This window comes from Numida meleagris, chromosome 3, assembly GCF_002078875.1.
Source record: "Numida meleagris isolate 19003 breed g44 Domestic line chromosome 3, NumMel1.0, whole genome shotgun sequence".
In the NCBI taxonomy this organism is placed as follows: domain Eukaryota; kingdom Metazoa; phylum Chordata; class Aves; order Galliformes; family Numididae; genus Numida; species Numida meleagris.
In genome coordinates, this window is record NC_034411.1 from 911,222 (window position 1) to 931,318 (window position 20,097).

At 37.9% G+C, this 20,097-nt stretch overlaps 1 protein-coding gene across 5 annotated transcripts in view; it reads right to left on the bottom strand.

Moving 5' to 3' along the window:
* FANCL (Fanconi anemia complementation group L) overlaps nucleotides 1-20,097 on the bottom strand; it is a 28,806-nt gene that overhangs the window by 6,375 nt on the left and 2,334 nt on the right. For 2 of the 5 annotated variants that reach the window (XM_021393228.1, XM_021393226.1), the window contains exons 2-7: nucleotides 19,538-19,591; nucleotides 18,550-18,610; nucleotides 17,428-17,484; nucleotides 16,333-16,430; nucleotides 9,575-9,671; nucleotides 4,912-4,980 (exon numbers count right to left, since the gene is read on the bottom strand). In XM_021393228.1, coding sequence (XP_021248903.1) covers nucleotides 4,912-4,980; nucleotides 9,575-9,671; nucleotides 16,333-16,430; nucleotides 17,428-17,484; nucleotides 18,550-18,610; nucleotides 19,538-19,591 — 436 coding nt within the window. Of the gene's footprint in view, nucleotides 1-4,911; nucleotides 4,981-9,574; nucleotides 9,672-16,332; nucleotides 16,431-17,427; nucleotides 17,485-18,549; nucleotides 18,611-19,537; nucleotides 19,597-20,097 lie in introns of all 5 variants that reach the window. The other 3 variants (XM_021393229.1, XM_021393230.1, XM_021393227.1) reach the window with 2 other exon arrangements.

Sequence of the window (20,097 nt, forward strand, 5' to 3'; positions counted from 1 at the left end):
CTTTTGTGCTCTGATGACACTTAAATTAATAGCATAATTTTCTGGTACTTGCAACAGTTGCTTTCCATTTTGATTTTTTACATTTTTCTATATCGCATCCAGATAAATCCTCTCATAATCATTTTTATCTTTATCTTCTGGGAATTCAAAGGGTTTCACTGGAAAAAAGAAACATCAAGGGATTATAACCCACAGATAAGTTTTAAAATCCAATTAATTTTAATACTAATTGTAATTTTTCAATGATGTTCCTTAAAAAGGTAGTTAAATCTTTTTTTTAAATGCGCCGCTCGTTTGATCTTATTTGCATGCTCCATTGATGTTGCCAGCTGTCTCCTGCTATACACACAAATGCATCTATAGGTATTTAAATACATCACACGCTTGTCATGCGAACCATGAGAACTGTAACGCTCTTTTTTTTAGTTGATTAACCAACTCATTTTAGAAAAGAGTGCTGGGCAATAGCCAGAAAGACGGCCGTGCTTTTTCTTTTGTCTACGCTACACCAAGATAGTCGGTAATGGTGCCACAAAGCACCAAACTCTTTGTTTCTCTGTCACCTTTTTATAAGTGCATTTTTGTGAAAGAAGTCAAATATTCTTTAAAAGAACAAGACATTGACAACTCACGGAATCACGGCTGGCTGCCCACCTGATTCTGAAAATCACTAGCAAAACCAATCTGGTTTCACTCCGGCCCCTGTAACCGTTAGGTTTCCGTGCCCATCAGGCAAAACATGTATTATCAAAATAAAAACATAGCGACAGTTTAGTCCTTCACAACAGCTGGAAACAAAACATTTTAATTTTTAAAATAGAGCCTGCATATTATTTCTAACAACTGAGGCCAGTGAGTCTAGTTTCCCATAGTAGCCATAAGTAACAGCTAACAGAGGTTAGGAAGCACTGCTGTGAAACCTCGATGTAGTTTGTTGTACAAGTGCATGTTACAGTCTGCTCTGACTGGATCACGTGCTGCTTCTTTCTGTGGGATTGCACTGGCTGGAAAGTGATTGCTTTGTTGCGCTCCCTTAATCCAGGTGGTGCTGGGGAGTTATTCAAGTCAGCGTAGAAGGACGAGTGAAGGTACGGCCCAAGCTTAAACACAGCATGATTCTGATGGATGTGGACCTGGCTACCTGCTCTGGGTGGCCCTGTCTGAGCAGGGGTTGGACCAGATGGCCTCCAGAGGTCCCTTCCAGCCTCAGTCGTTCTGTGATTCTCTGAAAATAGACAAATCATAGCCAACACAAAGTTTCTGCGATGAGGAAAGGAGAGTTCATCATTAGCGAAGGGCAAAACGTTTAGACTAGCAAAACAGTGTGAGAGGGCACGTGATTATCAGCCCCAGATACACGATGGTAGCTGTACAAGAGACCTGGAGCAAGCTGGTTGAAGGCCCCATCAAATGTGAATTCATAGAAAACCAACAGCTGGAACTGGATTCCTCTCCATTACAGCACTGAGGTCCTGAGAAAGCCTTCCAGTACCAGGGCACCTCGCTGTAAGTGGGAGCTTGCTAAGTTTTTTTTCAGGGAGATCCTGCATGACAACAAACCAGCTCCCTTCAGCTCTCCTTAATGAACCCAGAGAAACCGAGCAGCCTAAAAATGTTACTGAGTTTGATTGTAAACTGCATAATTAGATTGCCTCCTTCTCGGTTTTCATACAGAAGAGTAAGAGACAGAAAACATTAGTTTGGAATACTGAGCTCAGCATCCCTCCATCAGGCTCTAGAAGGACTTTTCATCAGAGCATCACCTCCAGTGACCACGTCCTTAGCTTTACACAGTCAACACCCTCCAGACGTTTCACAGTTCAGGTTGTGAGTGTAGAAAGCAAAGAATATAATTAGTGATGACACATGAAAATGCAGCGTGATTCAGCACAGTCAGTTCTCTCTCAACAAAGCACGTATCCAGCCTCACTGTACTAGCTCTAGGCTCAGTGAGACAAAAATCTGGTATGTACCCATACAAGACATACCCACACAGTCCTTTGGACTGAGCAGTTCCTAATTTGGAGGAATATTCTGAAATGCTCTGAAGTCTTTGTGAAGTGTCCTCTCAGCCATTTCTATTTTTGGTATGGATAGATACATAGAAAGCAGATCTGTGAAGGTCCTTCACTTAAAAAAAAACAGAAAACACACAATTGTGCCGTATTTTACCATGTTTCCATTAAAATAAGCAAATAACCTCATTCATATCGCTATACCCTCTGAATTTTGCATTACTGTTTCATTGTTGGCTGGCTGCATGACCTCATTAGTCATTAATTTCCACTCTCCTGACCTTCATGTAGCAAACCAGGTGGGCAGTGGTCAGTACAGAAGCAATACCCCAATGTGAGGGCAGCAGAATACAGGTGCACTGAAACTGCAGAGCCACGCTTCCAGTTTATACTAAAACCTGTAGACAGAACATTTATTGGGTAATTTAGAAAAAGAATATAACTGAAATAAGTAGATGTTCTTGCACTTGTCATTGAGAAGCACTCTGCATTTATTTGGCACTTGTAACAGTAGCGGCAGCAGCAGCATTGCCCTTGGTGCTGATTTCTTACTACTCTAAAATGTCTCCTCTGAGCCAGAATACACTGGCTGTTGCTGATCATGCTGTGAGACACCTGCACTGGCTACTAGGCTTGTCATGACGCACAAAACCCTACCATCTTCAGCCTGACATTGTGCAAGTTATAATTATTCATCCAAATGAATATGTCAGAGCAGCAGCAGCAGACCTCTCATCAGAGCAAAAGAAAAATACATCAAAACATTATCAACCCAGCAGGAAGACAGGGACCATAAGGAAAATTACCCATTTTTAATATGGATGCCATAAAGCCATGTCTATTATTATACCAAAAAAAAAAAAAAAAGCCAACCAACAAACCAGGCACCCAACAACCCCTCAAGTTTAAAGTCCACGAGCACTGAAAAGAACCTCAAATAGGCAACAGCAGGGGGAAAAAAAAATTAAGCAAAATCAATTACCTGAAATCTATTTATATTTTCTTTCGCAAGAGTTTATATTACAATAGCACAGTTTCACATTTTTCAGTTAAGCCTTGTCAGCTTCTACATCAAAGATGAGCATCAAACATTCAAATTAAAACTTGGTGGTATTTTACAGGTAGCTAAGTACAGCGTGCTCTCTTTCCCTTTTAGGAACCAAAATTTTTAACCACTTGAGGACCTGCTAAATTCTGCTACTATTGGTGTTCCAGCTTTATCTAAGTTTAACCCTTATTTTCGACGATGCTCACTCTAACAGTTTCAATGCATTTTGAAAAGGAGCACTGATTTAAATAGTGCCAGCAAGACAAACATTTACTGCAAATACTTTCTTTTCCAGAAGTTCACATCTCGCTCCCAAGATCAGTTTTGACAGCAGACCGTACACCATCCCCATCAGAACACACAGGTTGTTGCTGTGTGGCTGCACAATGCAGCAGACTACCTGCAGCTCAAAGTAGTGTCTTTATGATTTCAAAAGTCTTCAGTTCCACACATGCACCCATTGTTTGGCTTTTCAAGCAGCCAGTAGGTAATTCTAACTGCAAGGTGTTTAACATTTCAAGCACTGCCGTGTCATGTTTTTTTAAGGTTAGATTTTTACTTTCTTGTAGAGTCAATATACTTGCTCACATCTTTGACTTGTCAAAGCAGGTTGCTTTACGTTATGTTTCTCAAGAACATTTATTAAAACCCAAATCCAGCTGGTAGCTTTAAAATTACTGACAGTAAACTCGGAGCAGCAACACCTGTCAAGGATATTTGAAACGCTGTTAATTTGAGGCAACGTACACTGCCATGACATAAAAATTAAGAAAATAATATTAGAACTACGGATAACACCAGAGGTAAGAAATAGTATTTGAAATCCTGCCTATGATATGTGGAAAACAGTAAAATTTAAGGAAAAAAGTATCTAAATTGTTCAAAACCGTACCAGAGAATCAAAAGCTAAAATTACACATGGAAACAAAGTTTTTATTTGCAGTGGTTCATCCTTGAAGCTAATTCCTCAGACCTGAGGTGATACACCAAACCCCGAGCTTTGCAGTCGTACGCTCATCTTAAAATCATTCTGCTGCAATCATTCAATTACATTCCCCACACAAATCTGGTTGTGTCAAAATAAGCTTTACTGATGGGCAGGAATCACCGCAGGAGTTAGAATTATGAAATGCCATCACTTACACAAAATCTGTTTTTCTGAATTAAATGACATCAAATCTCAACTATTTTCTAGAGATAATTCACATTAACCTAACTTCTAAGTGGTCACTTTCAAATCCATTTAATCAAGGACATATGCTCCATTAAGGAAGAGTGAGACATGAAATCCAGCAACAGAGACTAAAAGACAATGGCTCCTAGTTCCTTACCTTGACAACGGTTAAACTATGAAATTTGAGTTCTCAAGTATCTTCTTGTTCTTTTGGTTATGAATGAAGAAGCTGTGTAATGCTGTGGAAATTACGTAGGATAACAAACTGCGGGACTGGTGTTTTTGTTTGGTAGCTGTTTCTTTTTGTATAGCCCCCACCTCTCGAGGGTGCTTCTTCTCTACATAAGCAGCTTGTTGTGCGTATCATTCCCTAATATCATTTCTAAAGGTGGGAAGTTTCAGCTGAACATGAAGCTTAAGAGAAAAGCAGCACGAGTGCAAAGCAATCAACACACAAAGCATACGTACACGGCAAGGAAAATACGGAAAGCAATATCATAAGGAATACGAAGTTCAATTTTACATTCACATCAGCAGGTCTAAAAGTCAAAAGCACACAGTTTGAACACGAGTTAAAAATCAAGCCCAGCGCATCACTACCACCCAGCTTCGTGCATGTGTCTCAATTCTAAAAAATAACTGAAAAGCACCAGGTGCATAGTCCAGGGGTTTACCTGTGGCATCCAAGAAATGGCAAACTGAACAGGAAAATCCACAGTGCAATCCGGTGGTTCAGTAGGATACTGAGGGAGGAAAAAAAACACATAGTGCTGGTTTTGTTTTGGTTTTAAATGTGATTAAAGTCAGACTGCTGCTCAGCTGCCAAATTCGATAATGAGATATAAGCACTTCATGCATCTTGAGAACTTGGCTCTCCAAGGAAAAATATGGAAGGCGCTTTCAGAAATCGTTATAAATGTTAATTATCATTTAAAGAAGAAATCTACACATAAAGAGTTTTTCTGTGTCAGGTTTCTGAAGAGGCAGGAGGATCACGGTTTCCTGTGTTCAGTGTTTACATAGAGAAATGTAAAAAGAACGTCAGAAAAAGATCAAATAGAAAAATTGGAAAATATTTCTTGGCAGCTTGATGGCATCTGCTTAACAGAATCTTGGCATTGCCCACGCAGTGCTCTTACCCCTCAGTTACCTGCACTGGATACAAAAGTTTAAAACAAAAACAACAAAGCAGAGAAACTTTCCTGGGGCAAGAATGAGTTTTCAACTGCTCTAGAATATTTGCTGTCATTGGAAGCACTTCTTGTTTTGAAGCCTAAAGCAACGAAAGCAAACACGCAGACAAAATTAAAACTCACAGCTCCTCTCTCCACCTGCCCGCAAATTAAAAGGCGTTAATGAGGAAGAAAAATAGATTTTAAAAATTGACTCCTGTTTTTGTTTTTTGTTTTTTAAATATGAAAGGTTTGTTAACTCCAAACATAATGATTGTAAAAATTGTAAAAATACAGCTTGTAAAAATACAGCTTCCCACTCGGAGATCTGCGGAGAAAAATGTATTTTCTGAAAAAATAAAGCAGTGAAAGAAAACGAACACCTGATTACAAATTCCCTGCCTTGAAACATCTATCCAAACTGTTATTCAGCTGAGAAGTTGCCTCCTTTAGTCCTAGGCAGTATTTCCAATTCAGCCCATGACACACTGAGTAGTATTACAAAGCTGCATTAGCATTGCATAAACTGCTAACACAATGAAATGTTTCAGAAACCCTCACTCGAGGAGGCAAGTGAAGGAAGTCCCAACTTCCTCCCTGAATTAGAGCCAAAGATGTGAAGCTTAACTATGCTGCTTCCCATAACCACTCATAACAAACTTCCACACACAGATATTGTCATTATTTACTGGACATCTAGCAATCAATGCCATTTATTATTATTATTTTTTTAAGGGTCTTTACTTCATTTACAGTGTAACTCTACAGGAACTAGTTCTCAATTGTTCTTTGTAGCAAAGAGCAAAAAAAAAAAGAGATAGAGCTTCCCTACAGCAGCCATTCTTCCCTGCCTTGATTTTCATAATGAAGTGGATTTATGCATTTCACAGAAATTCGTTTAAACTTACTTTTTTTTTTTTTTTAGTATGCCTTCATCTGTGGTTTCTGTCAGGTATCTACTTCCTGAAGACAACAACTACAGCTTGAGCACCTTGAGATTTACTATTTTATCTGACTGGTGGCAGACAAGCTAAAAACAGCAAGAGAGCTGAACCAACTAATTTGGACAGGAGGCACTTACAGCTCAGAAATGCACCCCCACAGAAGCTGTCACAGTTTCTTTTACTGTAGCGTTCGCATCGTTTTTCATGGAATGCTTTAATGCTTGCAAAAAGATAAACTTGTTTTCAGTGTGTAACATCTTGCCTAAAAGAAACAGATCAGTTTCTGTATGGGATTAGTTTTAGGACAACCTCGTTAAATATCAGCAGCATTAGCCAATTAGGTGCTTATTTGCCTGGTAAGAAAATTGTTTTGCACGGTGCCTTTGAACAAGCGGTTGCAAACAGATTCTACAAACATTTTATTATTTAAAAAAAAAAATAATTGCCTTATCTCCTTAATGCTTTTGCACCTTATGGGCTGAAATCCTGTATAAAAGAACACGAGTGATTCTGCAGGAGATAGTATTTTACAACACTACACCACAGTACATCAGCAGCATCATATACAGCCAGATTTGTATGTTAGAAATCATCCTACTTTTCAGAAGAATTTAAGCAATTACCAGAGCAAAGATTTATATACTGTCTTTTGAGCATGCAGCTGATGTTATCTAGAAAAAGCATTTTCAATAACCCTCGCCAAATCATTCACTTAATTACTGTCAAAGCATCTTGTTTACTACATGGCATGCAAATTATTGCAGCAGCTATTAGAGTTCTTGGGAGCTGAAATGGCAAGCACCCAGCCCACTTCCAAGAATTAAAATATATGAGTTTCTCACGTAATACAAAACGAAAAATAAAACCTCATGTACTTGGTTTGATACCTTGCAAAGATGCACGCTTTGCTTTCAGAAACCTTCTGGTTCATTTCTTAAATTGTGAGTGGATAAAACTTCCTGCATCAGGCATTCTCAGGCAAACTGAACCGAAAACTTTCACGACGTGTAATCTGAGCATTAAACAACACATCCTCTTAGGAGGCTGGCCCTAATAATTTACTGAAGTCAATATTGTGTAGCACTGCATTTCACAGACACCAATGGCATGATGCTCCTGATGCTTCCAGATTTGCTTTGGTCGCCCCAAGCTTCGTAGCTGCTCTATAAATGTAGATTAGAGAAAGCAAGCATTTTTGAAAGAGCAATTCCTAACACAAGGAACGCTAATGCAAGAATAATAAGTGAAAACATCTGACCAAAAAGTCCTCAAAAGACATCCAAACCATTAAGAACGGTAGAGAAGGAATAGTTAGAGGATTATTTGAATACACATTACAACTCGATGAAAAATAACTTTCTAAATCACTTCTAGAAGTGTTCCATCCTGAAGTCACTGTCAGCGTGCTTACTAACTCATTTCAGTGCGTGGCATCTGCAAGGACAGGGCTGAACCAACCAGTCTGCCAGGACACAGACAAGAGCCAGCAACATCTGCTCAGGGGAGAGGGTTAGCTCTCAAACTAACCATAGCCAAATCAATGGCATAGCAAAAATAAGCATAATTCCATTAAGGCAGGTTACCAAAAGAAATCTCTTAAAAATAGAGTCTTTTCAAATATATGAGATAAGTATATAAAGGAAAAACAACCTCCCCCCCCGTGTCAACACCACCACGTTTCACGTATCAATTTTCTCTCGTGGCAAGTTGAAATGCCAGCCAGTTTCAAAAGGACAAACAATTGATCCTTTCATCACCAAAATCACTTGAAAAAGAAAAAAAAAATTGATGATTACTTTTTACAGCAGACAATTCAGATAATCTAGTCCTTTTATGACACTGCATCTCTAGTTGATAGAAGGTGCTTTCTTCTGCTATTAAGAGCCTCAACCTCACACGTTTTTATTACTATAAAGAAAAGTGCAAGTTTTTAGAAGGACAGAAAATGGGTTATCTCGATTCCTGATATGCTGCAGTGATAAGTTAAACACACTTCTGCATTGGCTGGTTCTAATGCCATGAGACTGGTGTTATCAGGTGCTTGAGCCTTACAAACAGTTAAAAGTGCTCTACTTCAATCTCCATAAACTGAAGAAAAAGCGTAGGGGCAACGGGCTGCATGCCTTTCATCTCTAATGTCATAGTGAGCACAGGGATAGCAGCTCCCTTAGAAACAATGACAATACGCTGGCAGTTTTTTTTCCCCCTCCATCAGTGTATTTAACAGCCAAATGACTGGCAAATTAATTATTTATTCATTACTCTGCGTGCGTAAACACATGCATGTATACTTACTGTAATACTTTTATTATTTTTTTGAAAGTCTATGTTGACAACCACAATTCCCTTATGATTTTTTTTTTTTCCCTTTAAGGTAATCGTGATTTGTCGCACATAAAACTAAAAAAACTCCTGTGTTTGCTTTTTAAAGAATATAGCAAGTTTCTGAGGATGAAGCTTGATTTCACAATACAGTGCCCAGTTCTCCAAGATTATTATTCCAGATGATGGGCCAATGATAGTTTCCAAATCTACTCTTATCCAGAAGCTGATTTTCTGAAGGTAACAGCTATCACCATACAATTGTCATCACTCAGCCTGGAGATTCATAGTTTCTGGTAAGAGATTCATGTCTTGAAATGAGAAATTCTACAAAGAAGCATTACAGTTTGAGTTCAGCTCTATGTAATAGGAAGAATTAAAACTTTGCTGCTTCCACACATGCCACAGTTGTTTGGGTTTTTGGGGGGTTTTTGCTTTTTAAAAGCTTAAGGACATCACTTCTGTGGTCAGTCTGCCATAAATCTTTATCTCTACAGCTTGAACAGTAAGCCTTGCCACAGAAGCTACCTAACATCCTCTAATTCTTGCTATATGCTTTGTCTCTGGACTGAGTGATAATGTATGAAAGTCTCTAAAATAGCTTTATCTGTGATAAGGTAAAATAAGTGCAGTACCACAAAGTGTTTCTCATGGGATGCACAGCCTCATAGAAAAAGATCCTTCCAGGTAACAATAATGTATTAGGAATTTTCACTGAAGTTCAAGTCTGAAAATTTTGCATTTTACAAAATAATTTCTTAAAAAAAAAAAAACCACCAAAAACCAGATTATTTTGCACAATAGACATGCTAACAAACCAACTCTCTAACATCCTTACAAATTAGAAACTCCATCTGTTTCATGGAAACCTTGAAGTATTTTCCCCCCCAGACATTCACCTTTGCATTCAACTTCAGAGCGATCAGATGTTGTCGACCACTGGAGTCTTCAGCTTTCAGCTTGATTGTGGTGAGACCAGTATCCACATAGGCCACTCTAAAAGAGAAAAGAAAGCTCTGATGGTATTTGAAGAACTACAGCTTGAAAGATCTGCAATACCCTTATTAGTCTGTTACAAATCTTAATCAGAGGAAGTCCGATACACCAACCATTTCTGCTGTTCTAGATTTACTGCTGTTAATACACCAGTCTACTGCTTAATGCAGTCATACATCTTTGGGTTATTTACAACGTGTGTCAAGGCTCATGCTGTGGTCAGTGAGCGCTGTGTTTCAGTTTTCCATCACTGGAACCTTTGACACACACAGCATGTTCCTGTCAGCCTCTACTTATGTACACATTAAACTTCCTGTCAAATCTTTGATCCATTTCTGCAGTTTCTTACACTATGAGACTTTTGTGCTCTTGATTTGCTTCTCTCTTCATTGAAGTTCTCTTTTCTTATCAATAATATTACTGTTGAAAATTCGGTGGCTATTGGTTCGTATTTTGAAATTGATTTTCCACAAAAAGCAGTACTAGGACAGGTACAAAACGAGTTGCTTGCAACGATTTGCCTCTGTTTCATGACAGTTTTACACAATATAAATGCACTCAAGCAAGCAGAAAGTATATACTAAACGTAAATAAGTGTGAATACTTATGACAAAATCTCTGACTTTTTGGTTCAGATGTTACTGATACGTACTTCCCTAAGCAATGAAGTTGAATGAAATTGTAAAATACATTGTCCTGCCAAAGTATGTTCTACTGAGAAGCTTCAACGACTACCAAAAAGGTTGAGACCTATCCATGTATTTACCAGTGAACCGAGTATGTGGATATTTTGACATTTTTACTATATAGCTCTTACACGGAGATAAAAAAAAAAGCAGTCTAGAATTATTGTACCAACTTATCACCCAGACTGACAGAAAGTTCCGTCAGTTCAAAGCAAGTATCTGCTTGCTAACCTAAGTAACATTTCTTTCAATGAATACATACTAGCCCAGTCACTTCAGCCAGCACGCTGGAGAAAACGTTTCTCTTTCAAGAGAAAATAGATACACAGATGGAGAAGTCCATGTGGGTAAAAGTAGAGCTACACATTCCTATGCGGGAGAGGAAAACAACAAAGCCATCTCCGTAATCACACATGAAAAATACGGATGGAAAAAAGCAGTAGTGGTAGTGAGTACTGAAAAAGGCATATTTCACATTTAATGCTGAGTAATTTAAAGCGATATTACACCGGCCTACAAATTCCTAGGAGTATTCTGACACTCCTCTAAAACAGTTTAAAGAAATAGAAGTCTTGACAAAACTGTAGTCAATTAAATTCAATTTACTTAGAGAACATTACAGCATTTCTCCTCCAATAGGAACAATCGCTGCTCACAATTCATTCTAACTTCACCCCAAAATTATATCACAAACTTTTTATAAAGATAAGAAATTACTTACAACCCAGGACCCCATCTACCATTGCAGATGGGGTTGAAGAATGCCCAGAATGAAAATTCATTGCTGGTCTTCCTTTTTCTCAACAGAATGTAAAAAGCAATAAACTGCCTCTAGGGGATGAAGGAGGATTCAATTTTCCATTTAAGATAGGAGAAAAGAACTCAGTAGCTTACTGGCTACTTGTTCTGTAACATCATTCTACCAGTCTCTGGATTAAAAAAGAAATGAAGAAATGAGTTCTGTAGCACTGGGGAAAGCTGGACAACTCTGCAAAAGCCATATGAACTTCTTCATGCGACTGCACAATAAAAGAAGGAAGTTTAGATAGGTGATATTTCAGCTATATAAACCTTTATTCCTCAGTGGGCTCCATCATTTTTTCCACATTTAAAAGAATGGAATGATCATAAAGATGGAAAGCCTCCGTTAAATCTCCAAAGCACTGAAATTCAGCACAACGCACGAATGACATTTCACTGAGGCACACAACAGGGCCGAATTCCTTGGAAGGGAGAAGACAACTGAAGATACAGTCAACAAAAGAACCTGGCAAGCATCAAGCAGAAATCAAGACTGTATTGAGATTTGAGATAACTGGGATCGTGACTCACATCGTGGACTCAAGAGATGCTGGCAACCTTTATCACAGAATTGCAGGAGCTGGAAGGGACTTCTAGAGGTCATCAAGCCCAACCTCCCTGCTAAAGCAGGTTACTTACTGTAGGTGGCACAGGTAAGTGTCCAGATGGGTCTTCAATATCTCCATAGAAGGAGACTCCACAACCTCACTGGGCAGCCTGTTCCGGTGCTCCGTCACTCTTACTGTAAAGAAGTTCTTCCTCATATTTGTGTGGAACTTCCTACGATCCAGTTTTTGGCCGTTACTCCTTGTCTTATAACTACACACCACTGAAAAAGAGTCTGGCCACATCCAATTCCCTCCCACACTGTAGATATTTATAAACATTGATCAGATCCCCTCTCAGCCTTCTCTTCTCCAGGCTGAACAGTCACAGGTCTCTCAGCCTTTCCTCACAAGGGAGATGTTCCAGGCCCTTGATCATCCTTGTCACCCTGCGCTGGACTCTCTCTACAAGATCCCTGTCTTTTTTGAACTGAGGAGATCAGAACTGGACACAATATTCTAGATGTGGCCTCACCAGGGAACAGAGAGGAAGGATCACCTCCCTCCCCCTGCTGGCCACACTCTTTTTAATGTACCCCAGGACACCACTGGCCTTCTTGGCCACAAGGGCACACAGCTGGCTCATAGTAAACCTGTTGTTTATCAGGATCCCCAGGTCCTTCTCTGCAGAGCTCTTCTCCAGCAGGTCATCCCCTGACCTGTACTCATGTATGTGGTCATTCCTCCCAGGTGCAGGATTCTACACTTGTTTTTTTGAACCTCATCAGATTCCTCTCTGCCCAACTCTCCAGCCTGTTCAGGTCCCGCTGAATGGCAGCACAGCCTTCTGGCATGTCAGTCACTTCTCCCAGCTTTGTATCATCAGCAAACTTGCTTTGAGTGGATTCTATTCCATCATCCAGGTCATTGACAAAGATGTTGAACAAGACCAGACCCAGCAATGACCCCTGGGGAACACAGGCCTCTTAGCTTCCAGCTAGACTCTATGCCACTGATAACAACCCTCTGAGCTCTGCCAGTCAGCCAGTTCTCAACCCACCTCACCGTCCACTCATCTATCTCACACTTTCTAAACTTCATTACAAGGACATTGTGGGAGGCACTGCCAAACACCTTGCTGCAGTCAAGGTACACAGCATGCACCGCTCTCCCCCATCTACCCAGTGATGACATTGTAGAAGCCTACCACACTGGTCAAGCATGATTTGGAGATGGCATCCACACAAGGGTGATCAGTCCTACACAGGTTTAACAGTCAATCAACTACTCTCCTGAGGCATTGTCACTAACTCAACTAGTCAGATTATGAGATAACACTAGAAGAGCCTTTCCTTGATTTTACTATTGCTTCCTATGTACCCTTTCCCATCTCAGCTAACTTGGTTTGTGCCAGTTTTTTCTTCTTAAAGTTATATGAGTATTTTTCTTTGAGCTCTCCAGCTTCAAGAAGGACAGCAGTTGGTACAGGAAATTCTGTGAAACCTTAGAACCTATTGAAATGTGATTTTTGTGAACAAGTATTTGAATATGAAAGAATGCGTACCCCACACTTAAATTAGGTCAAAAAATAAAGCTTCCGTTATCACAGAGAAGGTGATTATATCTAATAATGGCAGCTTGCCCATTTACAATATTCATTATTGGTTTTACTCCTGGTGGTGGAGGAGGTAAGAGGCATAAGATCATTTCAAGTAATGTCTTCAATTTGTTTTTGAGAAACTTCACATATTCCTTAGATAACTTATTTGAATACACTGAATTTCTGCCATCCCTAAAAGCTTCTTAACTCACTTCAGAGATAAGGGACTATGCTCTATTGTTTAGATTCCCTTTCAAATAAGAAAATTTTTCAGTTGGATTTGGATGTATTCAGATATGGATTGGCTTGAGCATGACCCATAATCTTACTGAGAAAAAGTCCACAACAAGCCCATCTTTTCTTTTTTTGTTTCTCAAAGACTAATACTGATAAATAAAGCCAGATGCATCACAAGGTGTGAGCATTTAATAGAAGTCTTCTGGCAGTAAGAAGGCTTAGTTTTCTGCTAGAAGACCATACCAACATGTTTTTAATATGCAAGTACACATCACTTGCAGCCCAAAACCAGTTTAGGTTAAGCAGCTTTCTCGGTAGTTCATTATATTTTAAATTAAAGGAGTAACTCGCTAATACACTTCAAATTATCAACTGATTCTAAAGCAAGTATGAACCCTTATGTACAGCCCAGTCCTTTTAATAACTGACTCCCACCTCCCAAACTGAATAGTGACTGTAACATGTTAATCAAGAGATGCACGCCTACTGAATTACCTGAACACTCTGGGCAAATGCACAGCATAAGTTGTTTGTCTACACAAAAACCAATTTTACCTAGAAAATTAGGAAAATTCTGCCTTAGAAGCACATTTTCTCATAAAACAGCGATGTGCTTTTTAATAGTAAACCACTGAATATTTTATATTTATAGCAAGTGAGAAGAAATACCCTCTTTGAGATAAGCATAAAACATATTTTAAGAGTGTATTACATTTAGTGATATGCAATGTATATTTACAATTGAATGTACATGCTATATTTATATACGCAATTATAATTACAATATATTTTATATATATATATATTTCTCAAGTATATTTAGTTTGTGTCAGTCTGTTTTACTGGCATAGGCTTCTTGAAGGTGTTTTTTTGGGGGGAGGTGGGTGGGGCCAAGCAGGGGAGAGGAAGGAAGAGTGTTGATGAGGAAGCAGGCATGATTCAGAACTTATTCCCCACGTGTTCAGGAGTTCTTAACAAGTATTCTCAGACCTGCTTGAAGAGTATGCCATCAGCTGTAGCCATCAGTTCCATACTTAATGGAAATTACTGAAAACACTACAGCTGATTTAAGAAGGATGTTTTAAAGAAGAGGTCTTCAAAGCAAATTCCCACTTAATGTTAGTTACACATTATTTATTCATACACCAAGGTGAGAAAACTCAAGACTATTCTTCAACCTAAGACTTTTTTTTTTTAAAAAGGTTACTTCATGTGGTGAAATAAACATTTATTAAATTACCAGCCAAGATTAAGAAAAAAGTAGATTTGCTATTTTGAAAGTTGCAAACGCAGACTTTTTTTTAAACTTTCGTTTTAGAGAACCTAAAACATAGCTTCTCATTCAAAACTCTTCAATATTTTACGCAATCTTTCATCTTTGCCCCTTGAAAGAAGGCACTCAAATTAATTGCATGCTATCAGTAAAATTAAACGCAGTCTACAATTTTATTTTCTCTATGCTAGCCTATACAGAAATAACTGCCTTCAACTCCATAATGGTTTCCCAGATATAAATCATTCCAGGCTCTCTGTTGGAGGATTAAATTATTTGATATCAGAGAATTTGCTAGTCGTGGCATGTGATGGCAGGTAAAACCTTTCCACAAGTCTGCAAATCAGGAAGAATGGCAGATTTCTGAAAAATTTCTGCATAGACATTGAGTATTTGATCACAACCCTGCATTCCTTCATGTTTGTAAGAGTTACGAGGAGATCCATGTCTTCCTCTGAACAACTTTCATGACACTCCTACACTCGGCTCATTTGAGGGCATACTGGATTGTGAATAAACAGAATCTGTTTGAACACATCCAATATCCTAATGAATAAGTTCACAGAAGCAGCTACGTATACTTTTCTTCCCTCAACAAAGACAAATATCTTTTGTCAATGTGATGTTCTTCCCCATGACAGTGTTAGTGTGGGTGAAGAGATTCACTACTATTTTTACTTCCCTAGGAAGAAGACCTGAACCTTCACTCCCTATTTGATGGATACTCACTTGATACCACAGCACGTATCCCCTGTGAAATCATGTCCTCAGTGCATTGAGCCAACCTGACCAGGTAACACAGCTTATCCTCTCCTTGTGCAATAACCAACCTCTTCATAAGCAACACCCCAGACCTGGTCTCCCAGCACAGCTGAGTCAAGAAACCCTACCAGACGCCTTTCATTAGCCCTCATCTGCGTTTGAACCACCTGGGTAGCAAGAAACATAACCAATTCTTCTAGTTTCTCAGGGGCTGGTTGTTCTGTACTTCTGGAATAACAGCTTCCCTAAGCCTCTTCTACACTTTTTTTTTTTTAAAATGAATCCACAAAAAGGTAAATTCACATTTTCACTTTGTCTAAGGAGATCCTGGTGCTACGGAGGCAAGACAGAACTATCCTTTAAAAATAATTACTCTAACTCCATTTAAAAAAGCACAAAAAACCACTTATGAACCACTATTATGAAGTCAGTTTATAATTATATAACTCACTACATGACAGAAATAGTCAGAAAACTATAAATATAGTATTAAAAGTTTACTATGCCACTAGTTTATAGGTCAAAGAATTGATTGCTTAGTAGTACTATCTCACTCCTCAGCACAGTTATCCGATACTGAAAATATGCCTTCAGTTGAAGCAGGGTTTTTTCCTTTTTAAATAAAACAAAGGAAAAGCAGCAGACTATTTTAAAACAAAAGGTTTCTGAACAGGATAAATTAACAAGTTATGTGTGAATCCAACACATAATACATATGTATGAGTGGGTGTTCTATTAGGTAACAAAATAAACATACTTATTCCAACCCAGTATTTCTAGATCTCTGACAAGACAGGAGTAGTATTCTGGTGGCCATGGTACGTGCAGCTCTTGTGTATTCTTCAAAGCAATTTCCTGTTTAAAAGAACATTAAAAACATCATTAGGGAAGATTTCAATATTTTTGCATCAATTTAGTTATGTGATTTTTGCAATTCATTCAGAAATATTAAACTTATGTAAAATTAACTGCACACTGCATTTGTTTTGTTATAGCCTCCAGCTAAAGCAGACAAAAGCTGTTTGGTAAATTACTTCAGATACTGCTAATGAAAACATCTGCAATTTTAAAAAAAAACACAGATGTTGACAACAGTCTTCAGATGCAAATATCAAATGTGCCTCTTTTTCATCTAATAAATTTGAAGCCAAGCATCTTGTCTGAAAGAACATTTCAAAAGAAGGTTCCATGAAGCCCACAGCTGTCTCCTGAGCATCACAGCTACAAAAGAAAACACGAAATCCCTCATATTATTCTTAGGTATCTGTATACAACCACATTCAATCAATCAAAAAGTAATCAATTTCTCAGTTTTAATACAACAGGATCCTAGAGTTTGTGTAGAGGTACTCATTAGGTAGATCACGATGCCTCAAAAGTTTTATGATAAACTTAATACCAGATTACAGAGAAAAAAAAAACCTTATGTTGCACACCGTGGTGTTGTGCTATTTGCTCTTGCATACTTAAGTTGAAATTTTGCTTACAGGTCATATAAAGTGAGATCTGTTTCCAAAACTACAGTAATAATGAACGAGGACTTTCAAGAGCTACTATCAATGTCACTCAGCCTCAGAGCTTTGTACTTCACAGATGTGGAAGACATTACTGAAGCAGCATCAGGAGCAAGGTTTTTTTCATTATTATTAAACTTAATTCTATACCGAGATGCACAATGAAATTGGATGGTCAAACTGAAAAAAAAACAAACATGTCCCAACAGGATAGGATGAAAAGGTGAAAACACCTTGAGCAATGTGTAATACTCTTCCTTGTATGTTCACCAGCCTTTAAAAAAACAGCAACAACAACAAAGCACAACCATCGATATTCTGGATATTCTGTCACTTACCAAAATAGTTTTCAGCTCCACCACAAAACTGACAAGATCTGGACAGCTGTGCAACCTCTGGAAGGAACAGAGTTATCATTTTCATATCATAACATTTAGTGGTAAATAATTTCAGTTTAAATATCTACTCCTCTGGTATTACCAAGCCACTAACAAGGAAGAAGTCTCAACCACATAAAATTTTAAATACCGCAATGAAAAAACAAGCCTCCAGTCCAGGGAACCTTAGTGAAAATTAACTACCATCTTTGTCAAATAATGTCACGTAACACATTTATATTGTTTGTGAAGATTTTATACTTCATGCATTTATCTGTGTTTAGGAAGACATTTATGGAGGCTTCAGCCTCTACCAGAGAGAAGAGAAGCTTTTGAATTACTCAGTGTTTTCAGTTAAATTTTCTTTAAGAACTCTCAAGATCCCTCTACTTCCAGATACCGTCCATTTTAAAGGATCCTTGTTTGTCATCAGATGCAGCACATATTTACACTTCTGTTTCTTTAGCTCTGTAACTTTGGAGTATCCTAAGTTGCAACTCTTGTTCTACAAAGAGGTGCAAAGTCTGAGAGATGCAGGGACTCAACTAGCACATTTGGCAGACGCCTCCTTAAAATATTCTTCATGACTGGAGGGCTGTTACATACCTGCTCTAAGTTTCTTCTAGACAGCGAGACTTAACTTAGATTCCTTGACTGTCTACAATGCAGAACGAGCTACGTAAACCAATAACTCACGTGATTTCTCCTTGATGTATTCTGAACAATTTATTATATATACAGAGAGAGAAATTAAGGAAAACGTAAGATGTCAGCTGTAATTTATGACAGGTTGTTCTATCTCAATCTTCAAAAATGAACAAAAGGAAAATAAACAGGAAAAAACCTCACTCCAAACCTCGAATAGAAAGTATTTTCTAAATACTTTCCATCTCACCTCATAGTAGACTGCAAATACTCAAGCATTTCAAAATAGCACATCTTGCCTACAAAGTGAAATTACAATTCTTTAACACTGTTAGAATAGGTGCATGAGGAAAAGCTTTGTGAATCATATACACACACACACTTAACAGAATCATTATATATAGACATTTAATAGTAATGGTTTTAAAAGTAGCATACCTGCTTCAAAATATGCCGATATCCATGCAGTATCTTCTTTAGGTGCCAGCTACACTCTATCCTGGACAAACAGTAATTGGAATTCATTTTAAATTCACACTACATGATTTTGAGAAAGGATCACAAAGTTTGGTGCCAACAACATGGAAGTTTTTCATCAACAACAATGAAGGAATTAAACAATACTTAAAATTTCTTTGAGATTTCATATTCAAATATATTTTAAATTTTCAAATGTCACTATCCACAGTCCTTTAGAAATTAAGCAGACATTTACCTATAAAAGCCTCTATTTTTCACTGAAAGCAACATAATTCTTTCAAGCTAATATGACTTCATAAAAAATACCAGAATTTTAAAACTCAAGCCTGAAAATGTCAGTTACTTACAATGCACTTTTAAGTATCTGACCTAGAATGCAATAAAGCTACCTAATACCACATCTGTTCACAGATTACAGCGGGCTGTTCCAGGTAGAAGTATAGCACAGAATGATAAGAACTAACACAATACATGCATATACCTGAATACCAGTGTGATAAACAACTGCACCAATAAGAATAGGGCTTGTAAAGAGAAGTTCAGTAATGGTTAGCGTAGCTTTTTTTAACTTCAAGTATATCATTGCTTTAATTTACAACTTTGCACTGGATCTTCTGTTTTCCAAATGGTGACATATAAATAGTTTGATGTAAATGAACATTTTTTTCCAGTACACTGACTTATATATAAATATAAGCAGTTAATTACAACAGGTTTCAAACTTAATTAAAAACAAAACATTTTGATACAGGCGATGTTTATTATCACTGTTTATTAGCACAGATGCTGTATAATTTTGTTTCAAGGTTAAGTAAAAATCAGTAAAAATTAATTACCAACACTCATACTGGAAAAAAGTACCAGTTCATACACATATTCATCGCTGCTTTTATCCAGTATGCTTGGTTACATACACTCGTATGTTTTTTTCATATGACTATCTTACCTTGCATTTTTCAGTTGAGAATCTATTGGTAACAGGATCCGGATGTGGAAGTCTCTACCCTTGAAAATAAGCATGTAGTTAATAGGAAGGTCAGCAGAGAAAAATAGTTTGATATTATGGGCGATAATTCCTGGAAGTATTGACTACTAAGCAAGAAAGTTTCCCCTCTGTGACTTTCAGGAATATTAGACAGAATTTCTTCAATTAGAAAAAAAAGCAGTATGAGTAACAGGTAGGAATAAACCTGGTTTCAATTCTTAAGTTGAAATATTCAAACTCACACGATTCAGTAAGAATGTTTTCAGCAGATCATATTTTACAAAGAAAAATAATGTCTTTTAAAAGAGAAATAAACATTACCCAGACCTGGACACACCATAATCCACGCCATGCTGAAGTCTATAAGAACGTCCCTTCAACTCAAGTAAAAGAGTAGACTCTTATTATAAAAGTACTATACTATACCAAAAAGGAACTTGGGCACTGATGCACAGAAGACTCTCAGCAATTTAGAAACCATAAACACAAATAGTCTCAACTACGTTCATATAGTTTTCCCC